This window comes from Zootoca vivipara, chromosome 13, assembly GCF_965207765.1.
Source record: "Zootoca vivipara chromosome 13, rZooViv2.hap1.1, whole genome shotgun sequence".
Lineage (NCBI taxonomy): Eukaryota > Metazoa > Chordata > Lepidosauria > Squamata > Lacertidae > Zootoca > Zootoca vivipara.
The window spans coordinates 10,811,265-10,836,174 of record NC_142596.1 but is presented as its reverse complement, the minus strand read 5'-3'; the positions used below and the strand labels follow the sequence as shown (position 1 = coordinate 10,836,174).

Genomic DNA, 24,910 nt, shown 5'->3' with positions numbered 1-24,910 from the left:
CTCAAAATATACAACTACAGAGATAGTCCCACCCTCCCACCCCCACTCCCTTGCAATCAAAACAGTTTAACAGCTGCATGGCTTTTCTAATCAAGTGCTGCATTCTTCCAGCCCTGAATAGAGAAAAGGAAAGGAGACCCAGGCACAATGCTGATATGAGATCTAATAAGGAAGCATTAACATGGGGGGGGGAGGCTCTGTTCCTAATAACTACTCAATAAGTTTCGTATAAAATTGGATTGAATTAATATTAACGCAGACAATGGCCTAAGTCTTTTGCTTTTTCTTTTAGGTCTTTTGCTGCCAATGACAGCTTGCCTGTGACTATCAGGTTGGGCCTAAATGCAAGGCTGTTCTACATCACCACATTCTTACATATAAGACTCTGAACATAGGAACAGATTTCATGACTAAAGATTCAGCTGACCGTGGGAACCTCTTGTTTTGTGTGTGCTGCTGCTTCTCTCCCCTCCATGCTATGCTTGCTTCTCAAGGCTTGATACTGAGGGAAAAAAGACAACATACTGGGGTAAAATTGATTCCAGTGCTTTGTTCCCTAGAAGCCTCTAGCTCAGGTATGGGAAACCTTTCGCCATCTAGATGTTGCTGAACTACAATGCTGATCATCCCGTGCCATTATTCATGTGTGCTGGATGGAACTGATGGGAGTTGCAGTACAGCAGCTCCTGATCTGCATTGGCTTCTTGGGACAAGGGCTTAAAAGAAAAGCATGCCCACCATCAGTAGTGGTACCACCAAAGAAGCCACAAAGGGTGAGGGCATCAAACCACGTGCCTTTTCAGTTAAAGGGTTTCAGCCCATTCTAGCAGGCTTTTTGTCTGATGGAACAGGGGAGGCTCGGGTTGTACTGGGGCTTCTGGAATTGAGTCCTCTGAGGATCACAATGACATGCCCTCTGGATGGAAGAGCATTGGCTAGTTTTGTAGAAGTGCTTCCATGGCCTTGTGTGCCATTACTTCCTCCTCTGATTACCTCACCCCCTGAAGAAAGGGAATCTGACCCCTGTACTACCTCTACCCAGGTACACCCTGATTCATTTTTGTAGATACACAGAAATTGTACCTCTGTTCAAATCACAGGGCCCTGAATAAAGAGCCTCCGAAAAGAAATGCCTCCAACACTGGCACCTGTTCTGTAATAATCCATTGTGTATTCTTAGTATGGGCCCATGAATGGCTTCCATCCTCTCCCTAGGTCACCACTCCCCATCACTCCACCTCTTACCAATAAACTGAGTTAAGTCCATGCCTCCCCTTTTGGTTGTTTCTGCGCTTCTATTTTCAGACTTAACTAAAAAAAAGGCATACTTCAAAAAAAAAAAAACCTAACCAAAGAATTAAAAAAAAATGATTAAAATGGGATTCTGAAGAGCCTACTCTTCTGAAGCATTGGAGTCTATGTTTGAATAATGGACAATTACAGCACAACCCACATTTTCTGTCTAATCATGACTTGTAAAAGGTAAAGAAGGGTAAAGGTAACCCTGACCATTAGGTCCAGTCCTGACGACTCTGGGATTGCGGCGCTCATCTCGCATTAATGACCTGGGAGCCGGCATACAGCTTCCAGGTCATGTGGCCAGCATGACAAAGCCGCTTCTGGTGAACCAGAGCAGCACACAGAAACACTGTTTACCTTCCTGCTGGAGCGGTCCCTATTTATCTACTTGCACTTTGATGTGCTTTCGAACTGCTAGGTTGGCAGCAGCTGGGACCAAGCAATGGGAGCTCACCCCGTCGCGGGGATTCGAACCGCCAACCTTCTGATCGGCAAGCCCTAGGCTCAGTGTTTTAACCCACAGCGCCACCTGCGACTTGTGGAATGTATTACCGTATTTTTCGCTCCATAACACACAGTTTTCTCCTCCTCAAGAGTAAGGAGAAATCTCTGTGCGTGTTATGGAGTGACTGCCATGGCTCCGGGAGCGGGATCCCTCGGCAGTCGGGAGCAGAGGGATGCCTCTGCTGCTGGAGCCATTTAGAAACAGGTAGAGGGGTGTTGAAAACAAGCAGCTCAGCAGCTGATAGCCCAGCTGATCGGCAAGCCAGATAAGGGACACTACCAATAAAGGAGGCTACCTGGGAGCGGGGAGGTTAAGACAGTGAACTTGCAAGGAGAGTACTAAAGCAAGCAATGAGGAGAGCAATTAGAAGAAAAGGGAAAAAACTGTTCCAGCTAAGGAAGGCAAACAAGAGGGAGAGATGGTGTTACAATGAAGCCCTTGAGCAGCTGAGCAGCAAGCCAGATAAGGGACGCTATCAATAAAGGAGGCTGCCTGGGAGGGGGGAGGTAAAAGCATATGGATCCTCAGGATTTTTGTATTGGGTCACCCCAAATTCACCATCAGATCACATAGCATGTCCATGGCTATAGCCTGCACCAAAAAAAAAAAATCCCACACCCACTGTTTCGTGGGGCTGCAATGGTGCAAAAACGTGGTTACAAAGCATGGATCCACATGGATCCTCAGGATTTTTGCATTGGGTCACCCCAAATTCACCATCAAATCACATATCATGTATGTGGCCACAGCATGAGCCACAAAAATCATACATCCACTGTTTCGTTCAGAATATTATTTTCCTGGTTTTCCTCCTCTAAAAACTTGAGTGCATGTTATGGTCCGGTACGTGTTATGGTCCAAAAAATACACTAATTCCACTGTCCTGAGGTTGATCTGGAAAAGGCACTGAATCATAATTTTCAGAAATCAGAACAGGCACATCGAGGTTTATCAAACTAGGATACTGATATCTTTTCCAGTTCCCCACAAATTACAGGTTATTAGGCAAAGATTCCAGAACCATAATCTGTTAACTTTGCACCCAATAATGCAAAGCTGTTGTACAAGAAACAATAATGAAATTATATTAGTTGAGTTGAAAGGAAGAAAGCCAATAATTGACAACATTCTTGCTCCTGCTCCCTTTCCCATCCACTGTTTTGCATTTTTATTTACTATTATTTATTTTGCTCAATAATTGCTTCCTATAAACAGCCCAAAGTGATTTAACAATAAAAACATTTCATCTAATACAGGTACCAACTGGAAAAAGCCTCTACTTTAAATTCCTGTTGAAAAAGGTTTTCAATGAGTGCTGAAAAGACAGGGTGAAGCAGCTGCCTCAGGCAGTGGAAGTCCTAGAGGTGGCACCCCTCTCATCCCAGCAGGGTACTTCCCATTTCTCCTCAAATGGTAAAATGGGATGTGTGGCCCTTCTGAAAGGGTAACAGTGACAGCACCTGCTGGCAATGGCAAGTAGTTATAAAGCAGAGTGGTTCAACACACAGCCCACGGGCAGCATGCAACTCCCAATGCCTTTTTTGGTAGCTCTTGGCAACATTTGACTTGCACCCCTAACCTGTGCTGCCTGGCTTTGGGAAGATTTGCAGGATCTGACATGTTCCTTGAGTCTTCCTGCCTCCTTTCTCCGCTTAGGGAAGTAGGACGGAGGGCTCTAGGACCCTGCCAGAGCCTCATGCCTCCTTATCAAAGCCCTCCCTTAGCCAGCTTTGGGAAGGCAGTATGAGGACTCCCCCATGTGACAAGGCAGTGTGTGGCCCACAGGTTCCCAGTCTACTCTTGTGGCCCACTTGGTATGAAAAGTTGGACTGCCCTGTTCTAAAGGACAGGTGTCACCACACTAAAAGCCCACTTCCTACATCATACAGAACACATCTCCTGATGAGGGGATATTTGCAGAAGGCCCTCTCTGGCAGAGCACAGTGACTGGGCAAAGAAGAGGCGAGACAAGCTTTTAGATATTCTGGTCCCAAGCTGTAGAGCAGTGTTTCTCAACCAGTGTGCCTCCAGATGTTTTGGGACTACAACTCCCATCATCCCTAGCTAGCAAGACCAGTGGTCAGGAATGATGGGAGTTGTAGTCCCAAAACATCTGGAGGCACACTGGCTGAGAAACACTGCTGTAGAGGACTTTGTACACAAATACCAGAACCTTGAATTGTTGGCTAATTGGCACCATTTGAGGCAGCATCCTTGCATCTCAAGGCTGTTATTTAGTGGTAGCTGAGCCTTGTAGTTAGTTATTTGAGATTGTATGGCTAGCATCATTCAGTAGACGTACTGTCATGAATCTCTATTTAAACAAAGAAACTTTTGATTATAGCTCCTAAGTTCTTGCTAAATTACAATTCACTGTTTTAGGTAACTTTCTTGCTAACATGCAGTTTTAAAGCTTCCACAACTTACTGAATTAAAATTGGAGTTGCTTAGGACACATACATAGGAGGGGAGAGTTGTTTGCCAACTAAAATTGCTGCACAACGATTGGTATACAACTAATTTCAGTCCGGTCTGTTTCAAGTACAACTCCAATGACAAGCACATTGGAATCTGCATTACATGCAACTTTTGACTGATTTTAATTTTAATACGTTCTCCAGGGACCATGACAATATCTAGTTGCAGGAGGATTTACAGGGTGCCTTGCTGAGGTAATATGATGGCTTGGATTGGTGGCACAATTTTATGGTGCCTTCTGTATCGTTCCTGGAGGGTGGGTCTCAGAATGTATTACCACTCGCCTTTTAGGTTCTGGAAGCATCGTCTTGTTCCATTTGTTATTCTCTCAGCCTTTCATTTGATTATTTAGGTCATCTGGAGTACTGTGTTGTCAGCATGCTCTTCACACTCCCCTACCCACCCACACACTTTCTACCTAGTTCCAGGGAAACTGTGGTAGTTCTGAATCCATCTGAGGTCAATTGAGGACTTGATGTCACCTAACAAATTAACCTTAATCCAAATAAGATGAAAGTACAGATGGCAGGAGGGAGGACAGATCTGGATAGAGGTACTAAAACAGTTCTAGAGGGGGCGGAACTCCGCCTGAAGGATCAAGCATGCTAAAGGATCAAGAACACTGGGACTTGACCTTAGTCCCAGAGAGACAGGTAGTGTCTATGTCCAGAAGCACCTTTGCTCAGTTTAAGCTGATGCATCAAGCACAGCCTTTTCAGGGGGGGGGGGACCCTGATCCTGCCACATTCCCTGATCACATCTACATTACTAGAATGTGATCTACATTATGCTGCCCTTGAAAAAGAACTTTCTAGAAGCATCAAAATGCAATAGTGATGTTATTAACAGGAGCCTAGCCTTTTGACTGTATCACATCAGTTGTATTATCTCCCTCCTCAAATAAAAAGATTTTCTCAAATACACATCAACAGTGTTAAGTCTTTTAGCAACTACAGGAGGTAATAATGATCCGTAGGATTCTAAATCTTTTCATACCTTGTGAAAAACTATAGCGACTCCCACAGTTAACAAACCATAAACTCTTTGAGACAGCATGAAACCTTACTGTTTTTATTTAAAGTTTTCTGGGCACAACCACTACAACTCAACTCATTCTGCCCAAGCTGCAAAGATACAACCAAAATCTTGCCACTTAAGAACTTACTATCCTTACCTGGGCAGTGTTTTGAGAATTGCTTTTAGCATACCTGCAAACCAAACACAAAAGGGAAAGAAGAGTATACAGAAATACATGTAGGCATATTGTGATATAGAACTTTGGGGTTTTTTGCCCAAAGAAGTCAATAATCTTCAAGAAGCACTGGTCAGTCACACTTATTGGTGATTCCACTGCCAAGTCTGTTAAGGTTGCCCATGCTTCAGATAGAAAGTCCACTTTAAAATATTATTCTGAGTGCCACCTGTACTTTATCACCTCAAGTTTAATTGTTGCTTTAGCAACAGCAAAAGTTAAAACACTGCAAAACTGCTCCAGTAAGACAGGGAAATGTCACAAGCCCCAGCCAATCAGCACTGCTGAAAACTAGGAGAAACAGTTTCCCCTGAACTTGTTCTGGCAAAGAATTAGGTACACGTCACATGTAGCAAATACACTGTCAAGAGTTCAGCAACTCCTCTTTTCTGTACATCTGCACACAGCATTTGCTTGAAAATGCTTAACTGGAAGAATACAAAACCCACACTTCACCATAGTAGTTTTCTTTACAAAGAGGTCATTATGAATAGATATCTGGCCTCTATTCACTTTTAACACTCGTTAGTGTGCTATTCAAGAGACTTGTGCTCGCCACACATTTTTGCCACATTTTCTTCCTACAAAACTTTTGGCATCTGAGAAAAAGAGCCTTATGGGATTTTAAGATTTCACCTTGCAAATCCTTTTGCAGAGGAGTGAGACAGTCAAAGTTAAATCAAGAAATTGCTACCAAGTTTTCAGGGAATTGCTTTTAGAATTACAGTACTGTAGTTGCCTTTGGGTTGAACAGTACTGCAGGAAGTGTATTAAGTGTTACAGGTGACTATTTCTGGAACAGGTATGATCTGCCTCATCCTGTGTCTAAGAACATGGAAAATGTTTTCATCAATATGATCTAATAGTTTCTAATATAACTAAATATATACATTATATAGGAAAGATGCTTGTCATATATAGAAATACTATCACCAAATGGACTAGAGCGGAAATGGGAGGAACCTGTGGTTTTCCAGGTGTTTTCCAGTGCCTGGAGGGGTGACTGCCTGGGAACATGTACACTGTATTGGGCTCCATGACAGAAGGCAGGTTATAGATGTAATAAAGTAAAAACACAATTCACAAATGATGTAGAGTCTAGAAAGCAGCATAGTTAGAAAAAAAAGAATGTAACTAAAGCAAATGCAAAGGTTTCTGAAGAAAAGAACCATTAAAATAAAATACAGTGGTACCTCTACTTACAAATTTAATGCGTTCCGAACACACATTTGTAAGTCGAAAAAATGTGTAAGTCGAATCCCATAGGAATGCATTGGGAGAAAAAATTCGTAAGTCGAAGCAACCCTATCTAAAAATTCGTAAGTAGGAAAAATCCTATCTAAACCGCATCCAAGATGGCGGACAGAGCGCCATTTGTAAGTAGAAACATTTGTAAGTAGAGGTACCACTGTAACTGGAAAAAGAGGGAGGGTAACTGGCTCACCACGACAGATGATGTGACACTGAAAACAGGTCAGTGACTTGAGGCCAATGCCATTTTAGATGATATACATAAGACAATAATTTCCAAGACTTGAGAAGTAGGAGGAGGCAAAAGATTAAAGCTTTGGTAAAAAGTCTCCCATTTTGGCCACGACCAAAGAGTAGGTATGTGAAAAAGTGAATAAGAAATATAGTTCAATTGGAGTGAGGGTGGAAAGCATTACCCACATTCTGAATTGGCTTCATGTTATCACAAAGGTGTTGTAGTATCAAACTCATTACATGAATAGTGACAGAATGAGACCATTCAGGAATGGATGGAAACTGGTAGCAGAGAGGAAGAACTGCTGAAAACAGAAAAAGATACAAAAAAAGATTTCTCTTTCCCTGGAAGCCCCCCTTTTGCCCTACAAATGATGCAAACATTTTGCTCAGGTCTACTACCATGTTCACTATTGGTTTGTTACCCTCAAATATGCATTTCTCATGTGATGCAGAAACCCTTGTTCTCCTCTCAAGGTAATAAAGCAGATCACATCACTACAAACTTCCATCAAAACCAGAGTTTTCCCAGGAATCTTTAGTTTTTCCTATTGGTCACCAAGGGCATGTAAATTATTTTAAAACTACAGATGATGTTAAACACATTGCTAATCATCATAATAATTTACCACTAGAACTATCATATTGCAGCTTATGTAAAAAGAAAAGGATGCCTTGGAAAATGGTACCATTTCCTTCCTTGGAGATTTTCCAGATAAAGTTGAGCAAACATCCACCAATAATGGTTTAGATACAGAAGTTCTGCCTCAGAGCAAAGAATGGTCTTCATCAGAGACAGAAAGCAGGTGTTCTTTCAAATGTTGTTGGTTTCCTAACTCCCATCATCCCTGACCATTGGCCATGCTGAGTGGGGTTGATGGGACTTAGAAAGCCACAAGTTCCTTGTACCCGGTCTACATATACCTTCCAACTCTATGAGAATTATATAAAACCTAAATTGTCTATGTGTAAAATGTGAAAAGATACAGATATTACTTTTAGCTTGAATTTATGTATTTTATTGTACTTATATCCTGCATGAATCAACCAATTTCTGGAACTAGCAAGCCCATTTCTTTCAGTTAAAATGCATAAGCTTGCATAAAAGCAAGTATAAACTGATTTGCAATGACATTTAGGAGAACTTCCCTGTGAAAGTTTGTGAGAAACAGAGCATATATACATATAGATCACTAAACAGAGGTTTGTTGCCATTCAGTCTGGCTATTTTAAGGGATACTACATCATAGAATTTACCTTTAAATTGCCTTCTTCAAAAATGTATTTATTCTATTTCTAAATAATTTCCCATGTAACATGTACAATGTAGGAAGTTAGTTAGCCTTTACTTATATATTTTATTATATTTATATCCTGCATTTTTGCCATTATGGAATGCAAGGCAATATGTAAGGATTTCCCATCTCAGCACTGACCAGACCTAGACCTAACTCACTTCTACAAAGGGGTCCATCATGTGCCCTCAAACCACAAGTGTGCATATACTGAGCAATCATCCATAAGGTGGCCATAAAACTGCTATTGTGTTGCTTCCTAATATCTTTAATTGGCTGGCCTGATTTATGGAGAATTTATTGTAGCTTTTTCTTCTTCATTTGAGTCATTCTGAGACTTTATAACTAATTTGAGAAGTGGTAAAAGCTCCCAGGAGTTCCACAACAGAAAGACACACACACATATACATTATTTTTATTTGTTTGTTTATATAGAAGGAAGTTGTTATAGATACAGGTAACTTCAAACAAGACAGCATAACATCATAGAGGAATCCACTATAAAAAGTGCTAAATCAGGGCTGGCCCAACCATTAGATAACTGCCTCAGGCGGCATACTGGGGGGGAAAGAGCAAGGAGCAGGAGTAGCAAGTGTCGAAGGCAGAAATGTACAGTGAGGGGGCAAAGTATTTGATCCCCTGCTAAATTTGCCCATTTGCCCTCTGATGAAGAAATGGCCAGTCCATAATTTTAATGGTAGGTTTATTGTAGCTGTGAGAGGCAGAATAACAACAGGAAAACCACCAGAAACCCAGAAGACAAAAGTCAGATTGATGTGTATTATGATGTGTGAAATAAGTATTTGATCCCTTTGCAAAACCCTTGTTGGCAATTACAGAGGTCAGATGTTTCTTGTAGGTGGCCACCAGGTTTGCATACATCTCAGGAGGTATTTTGTCCCACTCCTCTTTGCAAATCCTCTCCAAGTCAGTAAGGTTTTGAGGCTGATGTGCAGCTACTTGAATTTTCAGCTCCCTCCACAGATTTTCAATGGGATTAAGGTCTGGAGACTGACTAGGCCAATCCAGGAAGTTAATGTGCTTCATCCTGAGCCACTCCTTTGTTGCCTTGGCTGTGTGTTTTGGGTCATTGTCCTGCTAGAATACCCATCCTCGACCTATTTTCAATGCCCTGGCTGAGGGAAGGAGGTGCTCACCCAAGATTTGAGGATACATGGTCCTGTCCATCGTCCCTTCAATGCGGTGAAAGTGTCCCCTTAGCAGAAAAAGTGTCCCCTTAGCAGAAAAACACCACCAAAGCATAATATGTCCCCCTCCATGTTTGACGGTGGGGATGGTGTTCTTGGGGTCGTAGGCAGCATTCCTCCTCCTCCTCCAAACACGGTGAGTTGAGTTGATGCCAAAGAGCTCGATTTTGGTCTCATCTGACCACAACATTTTCACCCAGTTCTCCTCTGGATCATTCAGACGTGCATTGGCAAACTGCAGACAGGCTTGTACATGTGCTGTCTTGAGCAAGGGGACCTTGCGGGCTTTGGAAGATCTGTCCTTCACAGCACAGAGTGTTACCAACTGTTTTCATGGTCACTATGGTCCCATAGGGACGCGGGTGACCCTGTGGGTTAAACCACAGAGCCTAGGGCTTGTCAATCAGAAGGTCGGCAGTTCGAATCCCCGCGACGGGGTGAGCTCCCGTTGCTCGGTTCCAGCTCCTGCCAACCTAGCAGTTCAAAAGCACGTCAAAGTGCAAGTAGATAAATAGGTACCGCTACAGCGGGAAGGTAAACGGCATTTCCGTGTGCTGCTCTGGTTCACCAGAGGCGGCTTTGTTATGCTGGCCACATGACCTGGAAGCTGTACGCCGGCTCCCTCGGCCAATAACGCGAGATGAGCGCCGCAACCCGAGTCAGTCACAACTGGACCTAATGCTCAGCGGTCCCTTTACCTTTTTATGGTCCCAGCTGCCCTGAGATCACTGACAAGTCCCCCCCATGTAGTTCTGGGCTGCTTCATCACTGTTTTCATGATCATTGCAACTGCACGAAATGAGATCTTGCATGGAGCCCCAGACCGTGGGAGGTTGACAGTTATTTTGTGTTTCTTCCATTTGTGAATTATTGCACCAACTGTTGTCACCTTCTCACCAAGCTGCTTGGCAATAGTCTTGTAGCCCAGTCCAGCCTTGTGCAGGTCTAGAATCTTGTCCCTGACATCCTTGGACAGCTCTTTGGTCTTGGTCATGGTGGCTACTTAGGAATCTGCTACCGGTAGATTGATTGCTTCTGTAGACAGGTGTCTTTTGTAAAGGTACTGTAACAAGCTGGGGTTACAGGTAAGACCTCTCCCTTACAGCAGGTGCTTCTAATCTCAGTTTGTAACATACAGTAAAGATACCAAGTAGCCTAACATCTGGCTGGTTGATATGGGATCAAATACTTATTTCACTCATTATAATGCACTTCAATATCTAACTTTTGTCTTCTGGGTTTCTGGGGGTTTTCCTGTTGTTATTCTGTCTCTCCCAGCTACAATAAACCTACCATTAAAATTATGGACTGGTCATTTCTTCGTCAGAGGGCAAACGGGCAAATTTAGCAGGGGATCAAATACTTTCCCACCTCACTGTATATGCAATGTGGCCTACCCTGTATCCCCTAAGATGGCGCACTGCCTTCAGGGGCAGTGGAGGCCATCATCCTATTGCCAGTTTGACCTAAGATTCAACTATCAGTCCCGTTAACTTTTGTACATGAAAAGGAGTCAGCCATAATGTCTTCGACCTCAAGGCAAAATCTCTTGGACCAGCATAGGGTGCTTATGGGAACATTATGGCCTGGTCCAGTTATTTGAGCACACTCCAATATGCATACAGAACTCCTGTGTCAGTGGACTTCGCTTTCTTCTAAGGAAGTTAAATGGTAACTCTGTTCATGCAAAGGAATGGGTATGCATAGTTGCCCCCACTCACTAAACGGAACAGGAAAACTGCTGCAGGGGAGAACACTTCATTGTGCACATTGAAGCTTCCAAAATGAGCTTCAAGCCTGAGCACATGTCCACAGTGACCAAGGCTACACCCTCTGAAATTTACCATAGTCTTATATGAAGAGAGAAACTATAATCAGGTATATGATGCACATGTGGAACCTCCCAACACCCCCCTCCCAAAAAAACCCTGATAAATCCATGCTCCTATGCCCCCTTTCTATTGCAGGGTGATAACTCAATTTTGGAACTTATTTATCATAAATATGCTGGATAGCTTGGAAGAATAGCTACTCTGAAAGAACCTTCAGTCACTTTTACTATCCCTAGCTGCAACATTCTTTTGTAGCAAAGCATAAGATTTTCCTAGACATTATAAAAGAGAGCCCAATGAGAACATTCTTCTTCCTTGAGAGGGCATGCTAGATACCACCATGATCACGTAAATCAAATGGTTTTCTCTTTCTAGGCTATCAAGAGATGCTCCAAATACAACTAACATCTGTGTTACCAGGTCACTATTAGACTCTTGTGTTTCTCAAAAACCTCATCTGACACAATGCCATTGGTGAAAAATGGTGAGGGGGATTTCAGTGTTCTGCTAACCTGCTTTGCAGAGAAGTAGCTTTAAAAAGGTACATACAACCTTGTTTAATTCCAAATTATTGCTGTTTTTTATTAGTATAATTAAAATTTGCTTCTCAAAACAGCCAAATGGCTGGGTGTTTTTTTATAACCTCTCTTTGGACCAATACAAGCAAATGGCAAGAGATGGATAATGCTGTATTTATTAGCACTAGATATACTAGTAGAATAATGTAATCATTTCCTTGTGTTCTGAAAGAACTTTGACCTATATGAACAAAAAGCACACACAAAAGAAATACATTGTCAGCCAAGTCTTCCATTTTCACTGTGAACAATAAAGCAAGCATTATGCCTGGCTATTAGTGGGTCTTCTATGGCAAGTAATATACATCTCTGATATCCAGTATAAAATGCCATATAACAGGGAGGATATGCCCAAAAATTGATACTTTTAAAGTTATTCTGGAAACCTTTAGTTTGAAACGGTGTATTACTAGAATACTACAGGAAGAGCATGAAGCCATGCAAAATATAAACTTAGTATATGGTAGTATAATTTCCATGGCATTAAAACTGAATGAGCTTCGTGATCAATAATGGAGCTGTTCAATAATCAAACACACACAGACTAAATTTCACTATATACTGGAAGTGGGTTTTTTTGTGAAGTGGCAAGTTCCTCTCCCACATATCAGTTCTCCTTTTTCCTTTCCACCTTTGTTTGGAATCAACAATTAAATTATTTTCAATATTGTTTATCACCACAAGTGAGTTCTAAAACTGTCACAAGGAAATTATCCATGTGTAAGATTTCCATGCAGACAAAAGACAAACTGCAGCTTATAACACCAAGTATACAGAACAGGGAAGAGAAAAGAAGAAAAACAGTCAGGGTTCACAACAACTTAAGAACATTTAAGAATTACTCCTTTCTTTTTACACACCTTCTCTGTGCAGCCCTTTGTTTCCACTGTAAACCATACTGGAATCGGGCGGAAAAAGTAGTTGCCTTCTGGCAGCAAAATGGGCTACAGTACACTGTCAGTATCTCGGGAATCCAGATGTCTGCAGTGGCTAACACAAAAATGTTCAGCTTTGGCTACATATTCAGCCTCTCTGTGCAAGACATTTTTTTCCACAAAGAAGGCAGAGTAAGAGTGCACATAGCAACAGAACTCGCAGCTGATTGGACGGAAGGCGTGCTTCAACCCTTCACTGCTCACAAGGTCTACTACAGTTTCCTGTCTGTTTGGCAGTAGTATCATGTTTTCTTTTCTCCTCTCATGAACCCAGCTGTGTTTGGGCAATTTGAGAGCAAAGAAAAGCAGAACAACAAGAAGCAGAACACACTAAATGTGGCACTGAGTGTTGCTATTATTACAGTTCAAATATAAAAAGAGAAATGGCATTTTTAGCTCAACATACCCAAAATGTGTACACATGACAAACACAATACCATTTGTTTTGAATAGTAGTTTTGCTCACAGTATGTTAATAGTTAAAGGGGGGGCAACACATACACTGTTGGGAGATGTCAATTGATACTACTATTTCTATTTCTACTCTGTTAGAAATTATTTCTACATGTATGTAAAGTTAATAAAGTTTGTTAAAGGTTCTTCACATTCTAAACAGCCAGGATTTTTCCAGAGTCAAAAACTGAGGAACAGAAGCATGGCCTCTCAGTGTGCAGAAATTTAAGATTTTAAAATCACACAACTTCATTTACCATGAAGTTCGTAAAATTTAGAATGTTGCGGTGTTTTCACACAACAGTTGCAGTTTTTAAAGTCACAAGGTCAGATAGCCAGAATGAAGAACAAGCCTCTAAAATCTGGTTGTGGTTGAGAAATCGTATCATCTATCTTTGCTACAGTACCTGGAAGGCCTAAGGCTGGAGTAAGGAACCTGTGGCCCTCCAGATGTTGTTGGATTTCTAACTCCTATCATCTCTGTTCATTGGTCAAGCTGACAGGAGCCGGGGTTCAAAATTAGCAGGGCGCCAGGCGCATTTTGCACCTAAAGATTCTCCATTTGTGAGCACCTCAAAAGGTCTGGGTGCCATTTTTTGAGCCTGACACTCAATGTCAGGGACCTCAGTACAGGGAGCCTCCGCCCATCCTCCACACCAGCACCTCGACCAGTGAGAGTGGCAGCAGTGGGTCAGGTGGGGGAAGTGAGGAAGTGAGCGGGATGGAGCAGTTGAGGCTCAGTGACGTAGCTTCTGTCGCCTGATTTAAGGCGCGCACCAAAACGCAAGTGTGGGGGGCGGCGTTTTGGGGTTCCCAAGCTCTTATGCTGGATGCGTAGCAGGAAGCGTCCACTCCCGGATTCTGCGAGTGACTGAGAGGTCATGTTCTTTACCATCTTTGCACTGTAAATAATATGCACAATAAAACTTTTAAAGACAGAGCAGACTCGGACGTTGTTACTCAAGAGTAGCTGTAACAGCACCCTTACTACTGAAATGTATGTGCTTTGAAGCCTCAAAGTACGGTATATGTTAAGGATAGACAATATGTTAAGAAGTTTAAGGCACCAATATTTTTATTGTAAACACCAAATTAAACATGTATTAACATTTTCTGCAAAAAATGTGATATTAACAATGTGTCACTTATGTGAATTGCATAGTAATTCATGCTTATCAAAATAATAAATAAAAAGTGTTGCCAACTCACACACACCCTGTGACTAGACATTCTGTTTTGGTGCCCACAACCCAGGTCCCAGAAGCTATTTGGCTACTAGCTTTTCTACCCCAGTTTCTAACACTGGCTGGAGCAGATGACAGCTTTCCTTGTGCTACAAGGAAAGAAGGGCCTTTGTGAATCTTTTATGTCCAGAGCATCAGTAGATAACAACGGGGGTGGGATAATAATGCTGAATCACCTTCAAAAACCTCTGTTAGGATCAAGTTTCAATTTATTGGTCCCCATCCAGCCAATGACTGCACCTAGGTACTGATTCAGCACCTGCACATCCTCACCTAACTCAGTTTAGAGAGAAAGAGAGACCTGGGTGTTATCAGCATACTGATGCCAGTTCACTTCGAACAGCTTCACATGGGTGATAACACAGCAATGGGGACAGGAACAACTTTGCAGAACCCCACAACCCAAGAACCATAACGTTGAAGTGTCACTCAGTGCTCCTCTCTGATAACAACCCTTCATGTAGAACTGCTGCAACACAGTGCCTCCAACTCCCATCCCAATGCATCGCCCCAGGTGAATATCATAGTCAATGCTATCGAACATGGCTGAGAGATCAAGGATAATCAATAGGGTCACACTCTCTTGTCTCTCTTCCAGTCAAGGTCACTCATCAGAATGACAAAGGCTGTTTCTGTCCCAACTCTGACCTAAACCCAAACTGTATTCTTCCAAGAATATCTGGAGTTGTACTGTCACAGCATCTCAAATACTTTCTCAAGTAGCAACTAAGTCATACTTGTTGCAACAGTGTGGTTGGTACACCAGCAACATCCTCACCTTGTCTCTTTGACCCAAAATCAGATATAGACCCTCAAGCCCAGGCCCATGAAAGGCTTCATGATTACCGTACTCAGGTTGACGAAGCTGGGTCAGATCAATGATCCAAGTCACTTAGAAAGTTTATGAACAACACCAGTCCTAAGACAGAAACCTGGAGCACCCCACATCACTTTTTGACAGGGTAGTGAGCAACATTTGGTGATCACTTTTTAAGTTTGGTCAGTCAACTAGTAACATTGTCTAGCCCACACTTCACCAGCTTCTCCAGAATAATATCATGGAGGACTTTTGTCAAAAACTTTACTGAAATCAAGATACGTTACATCTACAACATGCCCCTGATCCACCAATATTGTAACTCAATAAAATAAAATAGTCTGGCATGAATTGTTTTTGAGAAACCCATGCTGGTTCTTAATAATCAAAGCATCCCTTTCCAAGTGTTCACAGACCAACTGTTTACCGGTAATTATCTGTTTTAGGACCTTTCCTGGTATCAGTATCCGGCTGACTGGTTGGTAAAGGTAAAGGGACCCCTGACCATTAAGGTCCAGTCGTGAACAACTCTGGGGTTGCGGTGCTCATCTCGCTCTATTGGCCGAGGGAGCTGGCGTACAGCTTCCAGGTCATGTGGCCAGCATAACAAAGCCGTTTCTGGTGAACCAGAGCAGCACACGGAAACACCGTTTACCTTCCCGCTGGAGCGGTACCTATTTATCTACTTGCACTTTTACGTGCTTTTGAACTGCTAGGTTGGCAGGAGCTCACCCCGTTGCGGGGATTCGAACCGCCGACCTTCTGATCAGCAAGCCCTAGGGCTCTGTGGTTTAACCCACAGCGCCACCCGCATTGGTAGGTCAATATAAAATAATGGTGAATGATCTCTCATTCTAAAAAAAGCCAGAAATATGTTTTTGCAATAATTTTTAAAATAGATTAAAGAAACAAAATTATAAGATGGTACCTTAACAGACTGCAGTAGACTTCTGATGATAAGCTGCAAATCACCCCGTATCATACCTGCTGATGTGAATACCACTGCAGGATATACACATAGAAAAAACTGCAATACTGTACAGTCATACCTCATGTTGCATCCGCTTCAGATTACGGCTTTTAAAGTTTCGTCCCACGGCAACACAGAAGTACCAGAATGGTTTTGCCGCTCGCGCATGTGCAGAAGCACAAAATTGCGCCACGCACATGCGCAGACATGGCGCTTCTGGATGTGAATGCTTCGAGTTGCGGACGTGCCTCCGGGATGAATTACGTCTGCAACTCGAGGTTCCACTGTACTGTACTGCCAATAACATGGAAAGTAGATTGCAATTCCACTTGTAGCTTACAGCACTAGAAGCCACGTATCTGGAAGCAGCCTGCTTGAAAAAGGACAGACTAAAACTGGTTACTGGTAAACAGTCTCTTCCTTTAACATTTGAATCAATCTATGTCAGAGCTAGGGACTAAGTGTTGCTGGACTACAAATCCCAACATCAACCATGTTTACTGGGGCCAATGGGGGTTACGAGTCAGACAAAAGCTGGAGAGCTACATGCTCCCCAGATCTGGTCTACACAGTGATCTGAACAGTATTTCAATTCCTAGGCATAAGAGTAAATTTGAAAGCATAGAGTGGTATCTGACTAGATCATGCTCAGAGTAGACCCACTGAAAGACAGTGGACAACTTAAGTCCATTGGTTTTCAATGGGTCTACTCTTGACTATGGCTTATACCACTCATGCCTTTTTCTACCAACAAAGATGGCTCCATCCAAGGAGTACAACCATGAATCCAGAATTGCCATAGATCCAGCCACTAGTGTGGCAAGCCTCATATAAAGCCATAAAAATTAATCAACTACAAAGATGCACTGTTGAGTGGAGAGAGATAGGTCACAAACTTAACTGAATAAATTACAGTTGCTATTTCCATTTTTACTTTCAGTACAAGATGAAAGCACATAATTACTACTTTATTATAGTTTGCATTTCACCGTTTAAGATGTTGTCTCCAGTAAATGCTCAAATATATTTTAATCCACATCCTCCATTTTCCGCCCAAGATTCTTCTTCATTATCAAGTTTTCACTTAATCTTTGATTACTAATAAAAGGTCAGTAGTACTAACTATGCGATTTTGTTTGGCAGCAACAGAGCAGGTGAAAATTAATAAGGAACGAAAACATCAGAAAATCCTTCATCTATACACACAAAAATCAGAGCAACTTGCAATTCTTTTGTGTCTGTACACTATATACTACAATGGCACATCTGTTTTCCCCATAATTTAGGCTAGATTCCCACATCATTATCCAAACCACCAGACAATAAGATTGCCATCTGAGCCATCGTTTTCTAGGATTTCCTAATCCTCACATTTCTTATAAAGTAATCTGACAAACATCACAGATCTCTACCTTATATTTACTTTTCAGGAGTACAATCCAATAGCAAGAAAAACTGCCAGAACAGCTTCCCTGCTAGAACAGGATGCAGCATCAATACCACTTCATTGCCTCATCCCTGCATTTACCTGCGGCATCTATAACTAGAAGCACAATTTAGGCAATCTTCTAAGCTGCCACCACCCTACTAAACAGGAAGTAACATCACCTGGAGCACATATGCCTCTTATTTATTATTCATCATCCTAAACTGAGTTTAGCACCTCTTATCTGCAACGATGAACACAATCCTATGCATGTTTACTTGGGAGGTAGTCCTGCAATCTTCAAAACAAGTTTAAAAAGGTAAAGGGACCCATGACCATTAGGTCCAGTCGTGACCGACTCTGGGGTTGTGGTGCTCATCTCACGTTATTGGCCGAGGAAGCCGGCGTACAGCTTCCAGGTCATGTGGCCAGCATGACTAAGCCAATTCTGGCGAACCAGAGCAGTGCACAGAAACACCGTTTACCTTCCCACCGGAGCGGTCCCTATTTATCTACTTGCACTTTGACGTGCTTTCGAACTGCTAGGTTGGCAGGAGCTGGGACCGAGCAACGGGAGCTCACCCCGTCGCAGGGATTCGAACCGCCAACCTTCTGATCAGCAAGCCCTAAGCTCTGTGGTTTAACCCACAGCACCACCCATGTCCCACAGCGCTACCCGAGTCCCCGTATGGGAGATGAATGGTGACAAATCCCCAAGTTTTTTTCTTCTCCCCTCAGGGCAAAATGAATTAGGCTACAGTCCTAAACCCTCTTATCTGGAAGTAAGTTTCAATGAACTCAATGAGATTTCTGAGTAGACATGTATATATATGACTGTGATGCTGTCAGCGGTACTTTAAAAAGTAGTTAAAACTTTGAATGATTTAAAAGCAAAACAGAAATGGTGGCAGTTCCCCAAGGCTGGAGACTAAGATCTACTCAACTCAGTGATGCTTATAGGATGCAAAGGAACACTATTTACTGCATACTTTAAACTTATATAGTACAAGCAGTTGGGGGGCAGAGTGCTCTCTCTGACCCCTCCCAATATCTTAGAAATTTAAAATACCTCACACATTTTGAATGTGTTAACTGATGCCCTTTATTTCAGAGCCAAGTTTCTAAACCTCTGTCAACCCATCTTTTCTGCTACCAAATCAATGAAAATGCTTCTCAATGTCACTGACAGAGAATTAGTAATAAGTGCCCCCTTTCATCTGAATACAGGAAGTTATCAGATTCACTAGCACATTATTTAAAACCAAGTGTTTCATTCTATTTTTACTTCTAAATACATGTTTTTCTATCCAAAATCCTAGATCAAACAATCACTTTGAACTTAAGTTCAGATATTATTATTATTACTACTACTAATGAAAAAGAAAGCTTAACCAAGTATATCATCTGCAGAAACAGAGACAAAACATTTCTCCTTTATAGCCAAGTGCAGCACAATTTTCCTCCTATCAGTCCAGTATTAAACAGACTGTACTGCAGCTTAGTTAAATGCTCTGCTCATCCTGTGTCCTTCACTATTAATTTGCAACTAATGGAAGCAGGTGATTTCATGCTTCCCTGTGGTGCAGCTGCTGTTGAGAGAAAAAAATCACATGTAAACATTTGCATGATTGTGCCTTCACAACTGCATTGGTAGGATGAATATGGCATTTAGGCCATAGTTTAACCCTTTGTAGATGGTTTACAAAGAGCAACGTTTTTGGACAGTTAAAACTACTGTATGTGCATTAGAATTACGATATAGTTCTTATTTTCTTTCAAAACTGCAAGTGACATTTAAAGTTCCAACTTCACCTTGCTGCTGCGAAAAGTAGGGCAATTTAAAGCACATTTTGCTACTGTTACGCTGCCTGAGGCTTCTCAGAGACATTATAATTTCAATACCGTACAGCATATCAAAAGTTGTTTTCTGCAATAAGTCTTCATTCACCTTTATTTCAACTCTCTTCTTTGCATTACACTGACTGACTACTCTACAGCTATCTCACCATAAATCACCACTGTCTCATATCAGATCTATTGTGCCAAAGCTTTCATAATGCGAAAGGAGTTAAAAATACTGAACTGCTGCTTTATCTCAGTATATTTAGAAATTTCTGCTTTCCCTTTGAGTATTTAGGCTGCAAACCTAAGAGCACTTTTGGGAGTAAGTACCATTGAACACAGTTGGCTTTACTTCAGAGTAAACATGTTTAGAATCATATTGCACATGACACAACTGAAGTCAAATAGGGATTCTGCAAGTAGTTGTCAATACACAATGCTCCTTTGTTTGACCATATCCCACCAGTTTCTTTTCTTTCAAGATCAAGCAGTTTTAAAACAGGCATTACACATGTACTATTGTACATTCACTTATTTAATATATTAATTAGAAAATAACATACATTTTGTAACAAAAAAGGATATTCAATAAGCAAGCATCTCAAAAAAACAAAGCACTTCTCCGGTAAGTGCCTATAGGATCACAGCCTTGATAATTTTACACATTCTCAACCACTTTAGTATATAATCTTACATGCCTGAAATGATTCATATAGTAACTGACTATGTGTATTTCAAGTTATGGCAGTACAATACCGTATAGCAAAGGTATTACTCCCAAGTGCTCATTGCTCCAATGTGAGATAATATGAAATTTAACTTGCAATCCTGCACATGCTTGAGACATCAGTAGTACTTACTTTTGAGTATACATGCATAAGATTGCACACTAGTTACAACAGTGAAATACATTATTGCTAGCAATAACTAATGATGACTACACAGTTAACATTAGAAGTCATGACTCGCTTAACTCTAGTGGTGTGCACCATTTTTACAATGGCTACAAAAGTTCTGAATTAGTAGAACTATGCTATCTGACCCATTGAATTTAACTACAGTACTAACCACAAACACAATTAAAGGAACAAGTGCAGATTCTACTAGAAGTGGTCAGGAGAATATAAATAGAATGAAAGTTTTAGCTGCTTTGCATGAGTTTTGATGCTGTCCTAACCTGTGTTTATATCATCCATTTATACAGAGATTGAGTTGCTAACAAAATTCCTGATAGCAATCTCTGACAGATTTTTTTTTCATGTTGCAATTGTATGATAATAGCCTAAGCCTAAGCACAACACTGTTCTGACATTTAAAATGATCCTCCCAGGGCAAAGGGTATTTTTCACAATGAGTTTCTGTCTTCCAGTTCTTGATTGATGGATGAAGTAAACCCAGCTCTTTATTGACAAAGTAAATCCAATATATTTTCACAACCTCCTTAAGAAAATAACACTACAGACACTAACAATAATTATCAATTTCAGGCGTTAATCCTTCCAAAACCCTCACTCTTCTCCCCACCCTGCAATGGACCCAGTACCCACCTCATCACAATATTATCACCACCCGTTAAAAAAACTATTTATCCAGGATAAAAATGTTAAGCATATAATTTTTTATTGAATAATTTACCTCGGTCAGGCTTCATTTTCAGTCCAAATCTTTCTTCTTCTTCTTCAAGGAAAAGGGGGGTGGAAGGGCTTATCCAGGCTATTTTCTCTCCCTCTTCTTTGTAGTCTCACTAATGCTGTGTGCAGCTAATTTCTCTCTCTCTCTTTGCTATTGTTACAGGAATAATACAATAAAAATCCCCCCTTATCCTTAACAGCTCACCAAAATCTGTAGCAGCTAGGCCTCCTCCTGGCAATTATTGTGGTGGCAGCAGAAGTCTGCTGGGAGGGGGGGAAGCTAGACCCGGCCAATGCCTGCCTTCTTCCCTCCCTCCTCCTCTCTCTCTGGATCTTGCCAGTGTGTCCTTTAACACAGCGTCTGAACAGGTCTATTTATAACCTGCCTGGGCCAAAGCTCAGACAACAAAAAGTTAAAACTTCCCCCGACGCGTATGCACACACTGGCCCGAATCAAAAGGCTCTGAATCACAGAGCCCCAGGGCAGGGTCAACCTAGGCTGGAGTCCATGGCGTTTTACCTGTTCTACGGAGCCAGGCAGGAAGGAGGAGGAGGGAGAGGGAGAGAGGGCAGAGCTCCCGACCTCCTTCCCCCAAATTCCCTGCTCGCGCGCCGAGACTAAATAAAAACAGTCTGACAACAGCCGCCGACGCTCATTGTCATAAAAGGAGGGAGGGCTTTAAAAAAAAGAGGAGGGGGAGGAGGAGGAGACGGGGAAGCCGCGCAGCGCAATGGTCCACTTTGTTCCTTAAGTCCTCTGAAACGCGCAACAACAAAAGCCTCGCACTGTTCGTGGTAAATAAAACAGCACCTGATTTGAGCTCCGCGCAAGGAAAAAACAACCACCACCTGCCTCGGCTCGACCCTCACCTTACACAACCCGGCCGAGAGGGGAATAGAGAGGGAGGGGGAGAGAAGAGGAGGGATGGAAAGCGACTTCTTCACCGTCCCATCGCTTAAGTCCCGTGTCAACGGCAACCGCCAGCCCCTTTCGGCGCTCCGGGCCCTCCTAGGCACCCGCTTCTCGCGGCGCGAACACCCGCGGAGCCGGAGATCCCGAGGCGCCCGAATGTGCCTGACGCGCGCGGCGGCCAATAAAAGGCTCCCGGCTGCTGCCGTCCTACTCCTCCTCCTCCCACTCGGCCCCTCACCTGCCCCGCATGAGCCTGGCTCGCAGTCCCGCTCTCGCGTACACCTCAGCGGCTGCTCCCTCCCTACCGGGTCTAAGACAAGGCAGGCTGTCGCAGCAGCAGCCGCATCGCTCCCGCTCTCTCTCCTCCCCACAACCCGCGTCTCCGAAAGCCGCGGCGACTCCGGAGAGGGAGGCGAGCGAACACCCGCCGCCGCGGCTACTGCGGCTGCTCCTCGGCCTCCTCAACCCCTCACGCAAACAACGCGGCGGCGGCGACGCCACCCGGACCTCCTGCCCGCCTCAGTCCAGTCTCGACGCGCAGGCTCTCCCTCCCCGCCAGCCGATATGTTGTTGTTCTTGCGGCGGCTGCCGAGTGTTTTCCATGACTCCGCCGTGCCCTCCTCCGCTGACTAACTCTCCTCCTCCTCCTCCTCCTCCTCCTGACACTTCTCTGCTTCCAAGCCAAGCGGGACGCCGCCACACGCTCCCCAGTCAAGGGGTTCTGTGGCGTCGTGCGAAGCGGGCAAGGGAGATATAGAGTTGGGCAGACAAACCCGCTCGCGGGGAACCTTAACGCGCGAGGAAAAAGCGGGGTGCGGGGAGAGTCGCGAGGGTCTCTGCCCCGCCTCCCATGCCCCGCGCAGCTCTGGGACCCTCCTGGAAGCCTGCCTTAGCCGCCCCTCTCCTCGCCTTCCCAGGCGTGCATCCCTCCGTCCGCTCCCCTCCTTCCTCGCCGTCGCTATCTGGTTTATTTTGCCTTGTCAAAAAAAAGAAAGAAAGAAGAAACACGGCCGACGTCACGTGCCCTGCCCGTGGCCAATCCATTTGCAAGCTGCTCTTGCCTTCCACTTGTTTCTAAGCCTGGCGAGGAACTGTGTTGTTATGGCAACCGAAGTCCAAGTAAAAGTTGGGCCTGTTGAGTAGTGCGAGACCAAAACAGGCCCGGTATGGTTCTCTTATTTATACAAACGCACGCACGTACGGCCGTTTTCACAGGATCATAGGAGGAAAAACCAAATCCCGATCTTTTCCTACTTTTGAGGGTTTTCGTGTGAAGCTGAACAGAAGTTGGGAAAGTTCTAGTGCAAACAGTGTTTGCCGGTACAAAGTTCCTCAGTCTGAGCTCTTACTTGGGACAGAAGTCATTGTTCTTTAACTTCCTTACTCCTACGTGCAAAAATCATCCAGACTTCCCATGCCCTCTTCAGTGTCAGGCTTCATTGGGAAATCTTGACGTGAAATAAAGTCCTCATTTTACATGCAATCATCTCTTCCCATTCTGGTTCTAAAACCCAAACCCTGGGGGTGCAATTGTACTCTTTTGCTGTACTGTACTGCTTATACAGAAGTAAACCTACTGTGCAAATTCTAGAACATTGTCACTTACATAATAGTGAACAATGTCCTCTAATTTCAGCTGCTTAGCATTCAGTTTTCTTTCTGTTTTTAAAAAGGGTACCGGAAAGGCATGGAGCAAATAAAAGCCAGAAAGTCCATTGATTGTTTTCCATAGAGGTGTCATTGAGTTCCAGCCCGAAAATAACAAAAACTGATGCAAATGTAGGTGATCAGACAGTTTTCTTTTTTGAAAAGCGAAGAAGGGCCTGGGCCAAAAAAAAACACCCAAAGAAATCATTGTCACTCTGGTGATTTTCCCACCAGTTAGTATTAACATCTTGGGGTTTTTTAAATCTCCTGTGATATTTTTCAAACAAAAACTGATAGCAATCTGATTTGCCTTTCTGCTTTGGGACATTTTACATCTCCAAGATGCACTGGAATTTAACTTGAAGTAGAAAAATGTCTCAATTTTTAAAATAAGGTTTTGTAGGGTGTTGTTTAGTCGTGACCCCATGGACCAGAGCACGCCAGGCACTCCTGTCTTGCACTGCCTCCTGCAGTTTGGTCAAACTCATGTTCGTAGCTTCGAGAACACTGTCCAACCATCTCGTCCTCTGTCGTCCCCTTCTCCTAGTGCCCTCAATCTTTCCCAACATCAGGGTCTTTTCCAGAGAGTCTTCTCTTCTCATGAGGTGGCCAAAGTATTGGAGCCTCAGCTTCAGGATCTGTCCTTCCAGTGAGCACTCAGGGCTGATTTCCTTAAGAATGGATAGGTTTGATCTTCTTGCAGTCCATTGTAGGGTAGGTTAGGGTTAATTGCATTTGAGATCCTCTGAATAATAGTTTTATGTTTGGTAGCTCTGGAACACTTTACAGAGAAAAATGAAATGGCATAGACAGCCTGATTCTATGCATCTGAAGAAGGTATATGAAGAAGTGCATGCACAGGAAAGCTCATACCAAGAACAAACTTAGTTGGTCTCTAAGGTGCTACTGGACATTATATATATATATATATATGATATGATTCTATGCATGTTTACGCAGAGGTAAGTCTCACTGACAATTCAATCTTATGCTGCATATAGCACACATAAACCTATTGAAATAAATTAATTCAAGTTCACCCAACTCTACATAGGATCTACATGGCAACATGATTTTCCCATTGATGCTATCAAGTCAAC

The 24,910-nt window shown here is 42.9% G+C and overlaps 1 protein-coding gene across 3 annotated transcripts in view; it reads right to left on the bottom strand.

Annotated features, from left to right (window-relative positions):
• The window catches only part of ATOSA (atos homolog A), a 44,573-nt gene extending 21,776 nt beyond the window's left edge, over positions 1-22,797 (bottom strand). The window contains exons 1-2 of one of the 3 annotated variants that reach the window (XM_088656784.1): positions 21,255-22,772; positions 428-502 (exon numbers count right to left, since the gene is read on the bottom strand). Coding sequence is in view for 2 of the 3 variants with exons in the window: in XM_088656783.1 (XP_088512909.1) it covers positions 12,793-12,829 (37 nt within the window). In the remaining variant the exon portion in view is untranslated. Of the gene's footprint in view, positions 1-427; positions 503-12,792; positions 12,988-21,254 lie in introns of those variants that run through there. The other 2 variants (XM_035130740.3, XM_088656783.1) reach the window with 2 other exon arrangements.
• Positions 22,798-24,910: the final 2,113 nt, after the last annotated feature.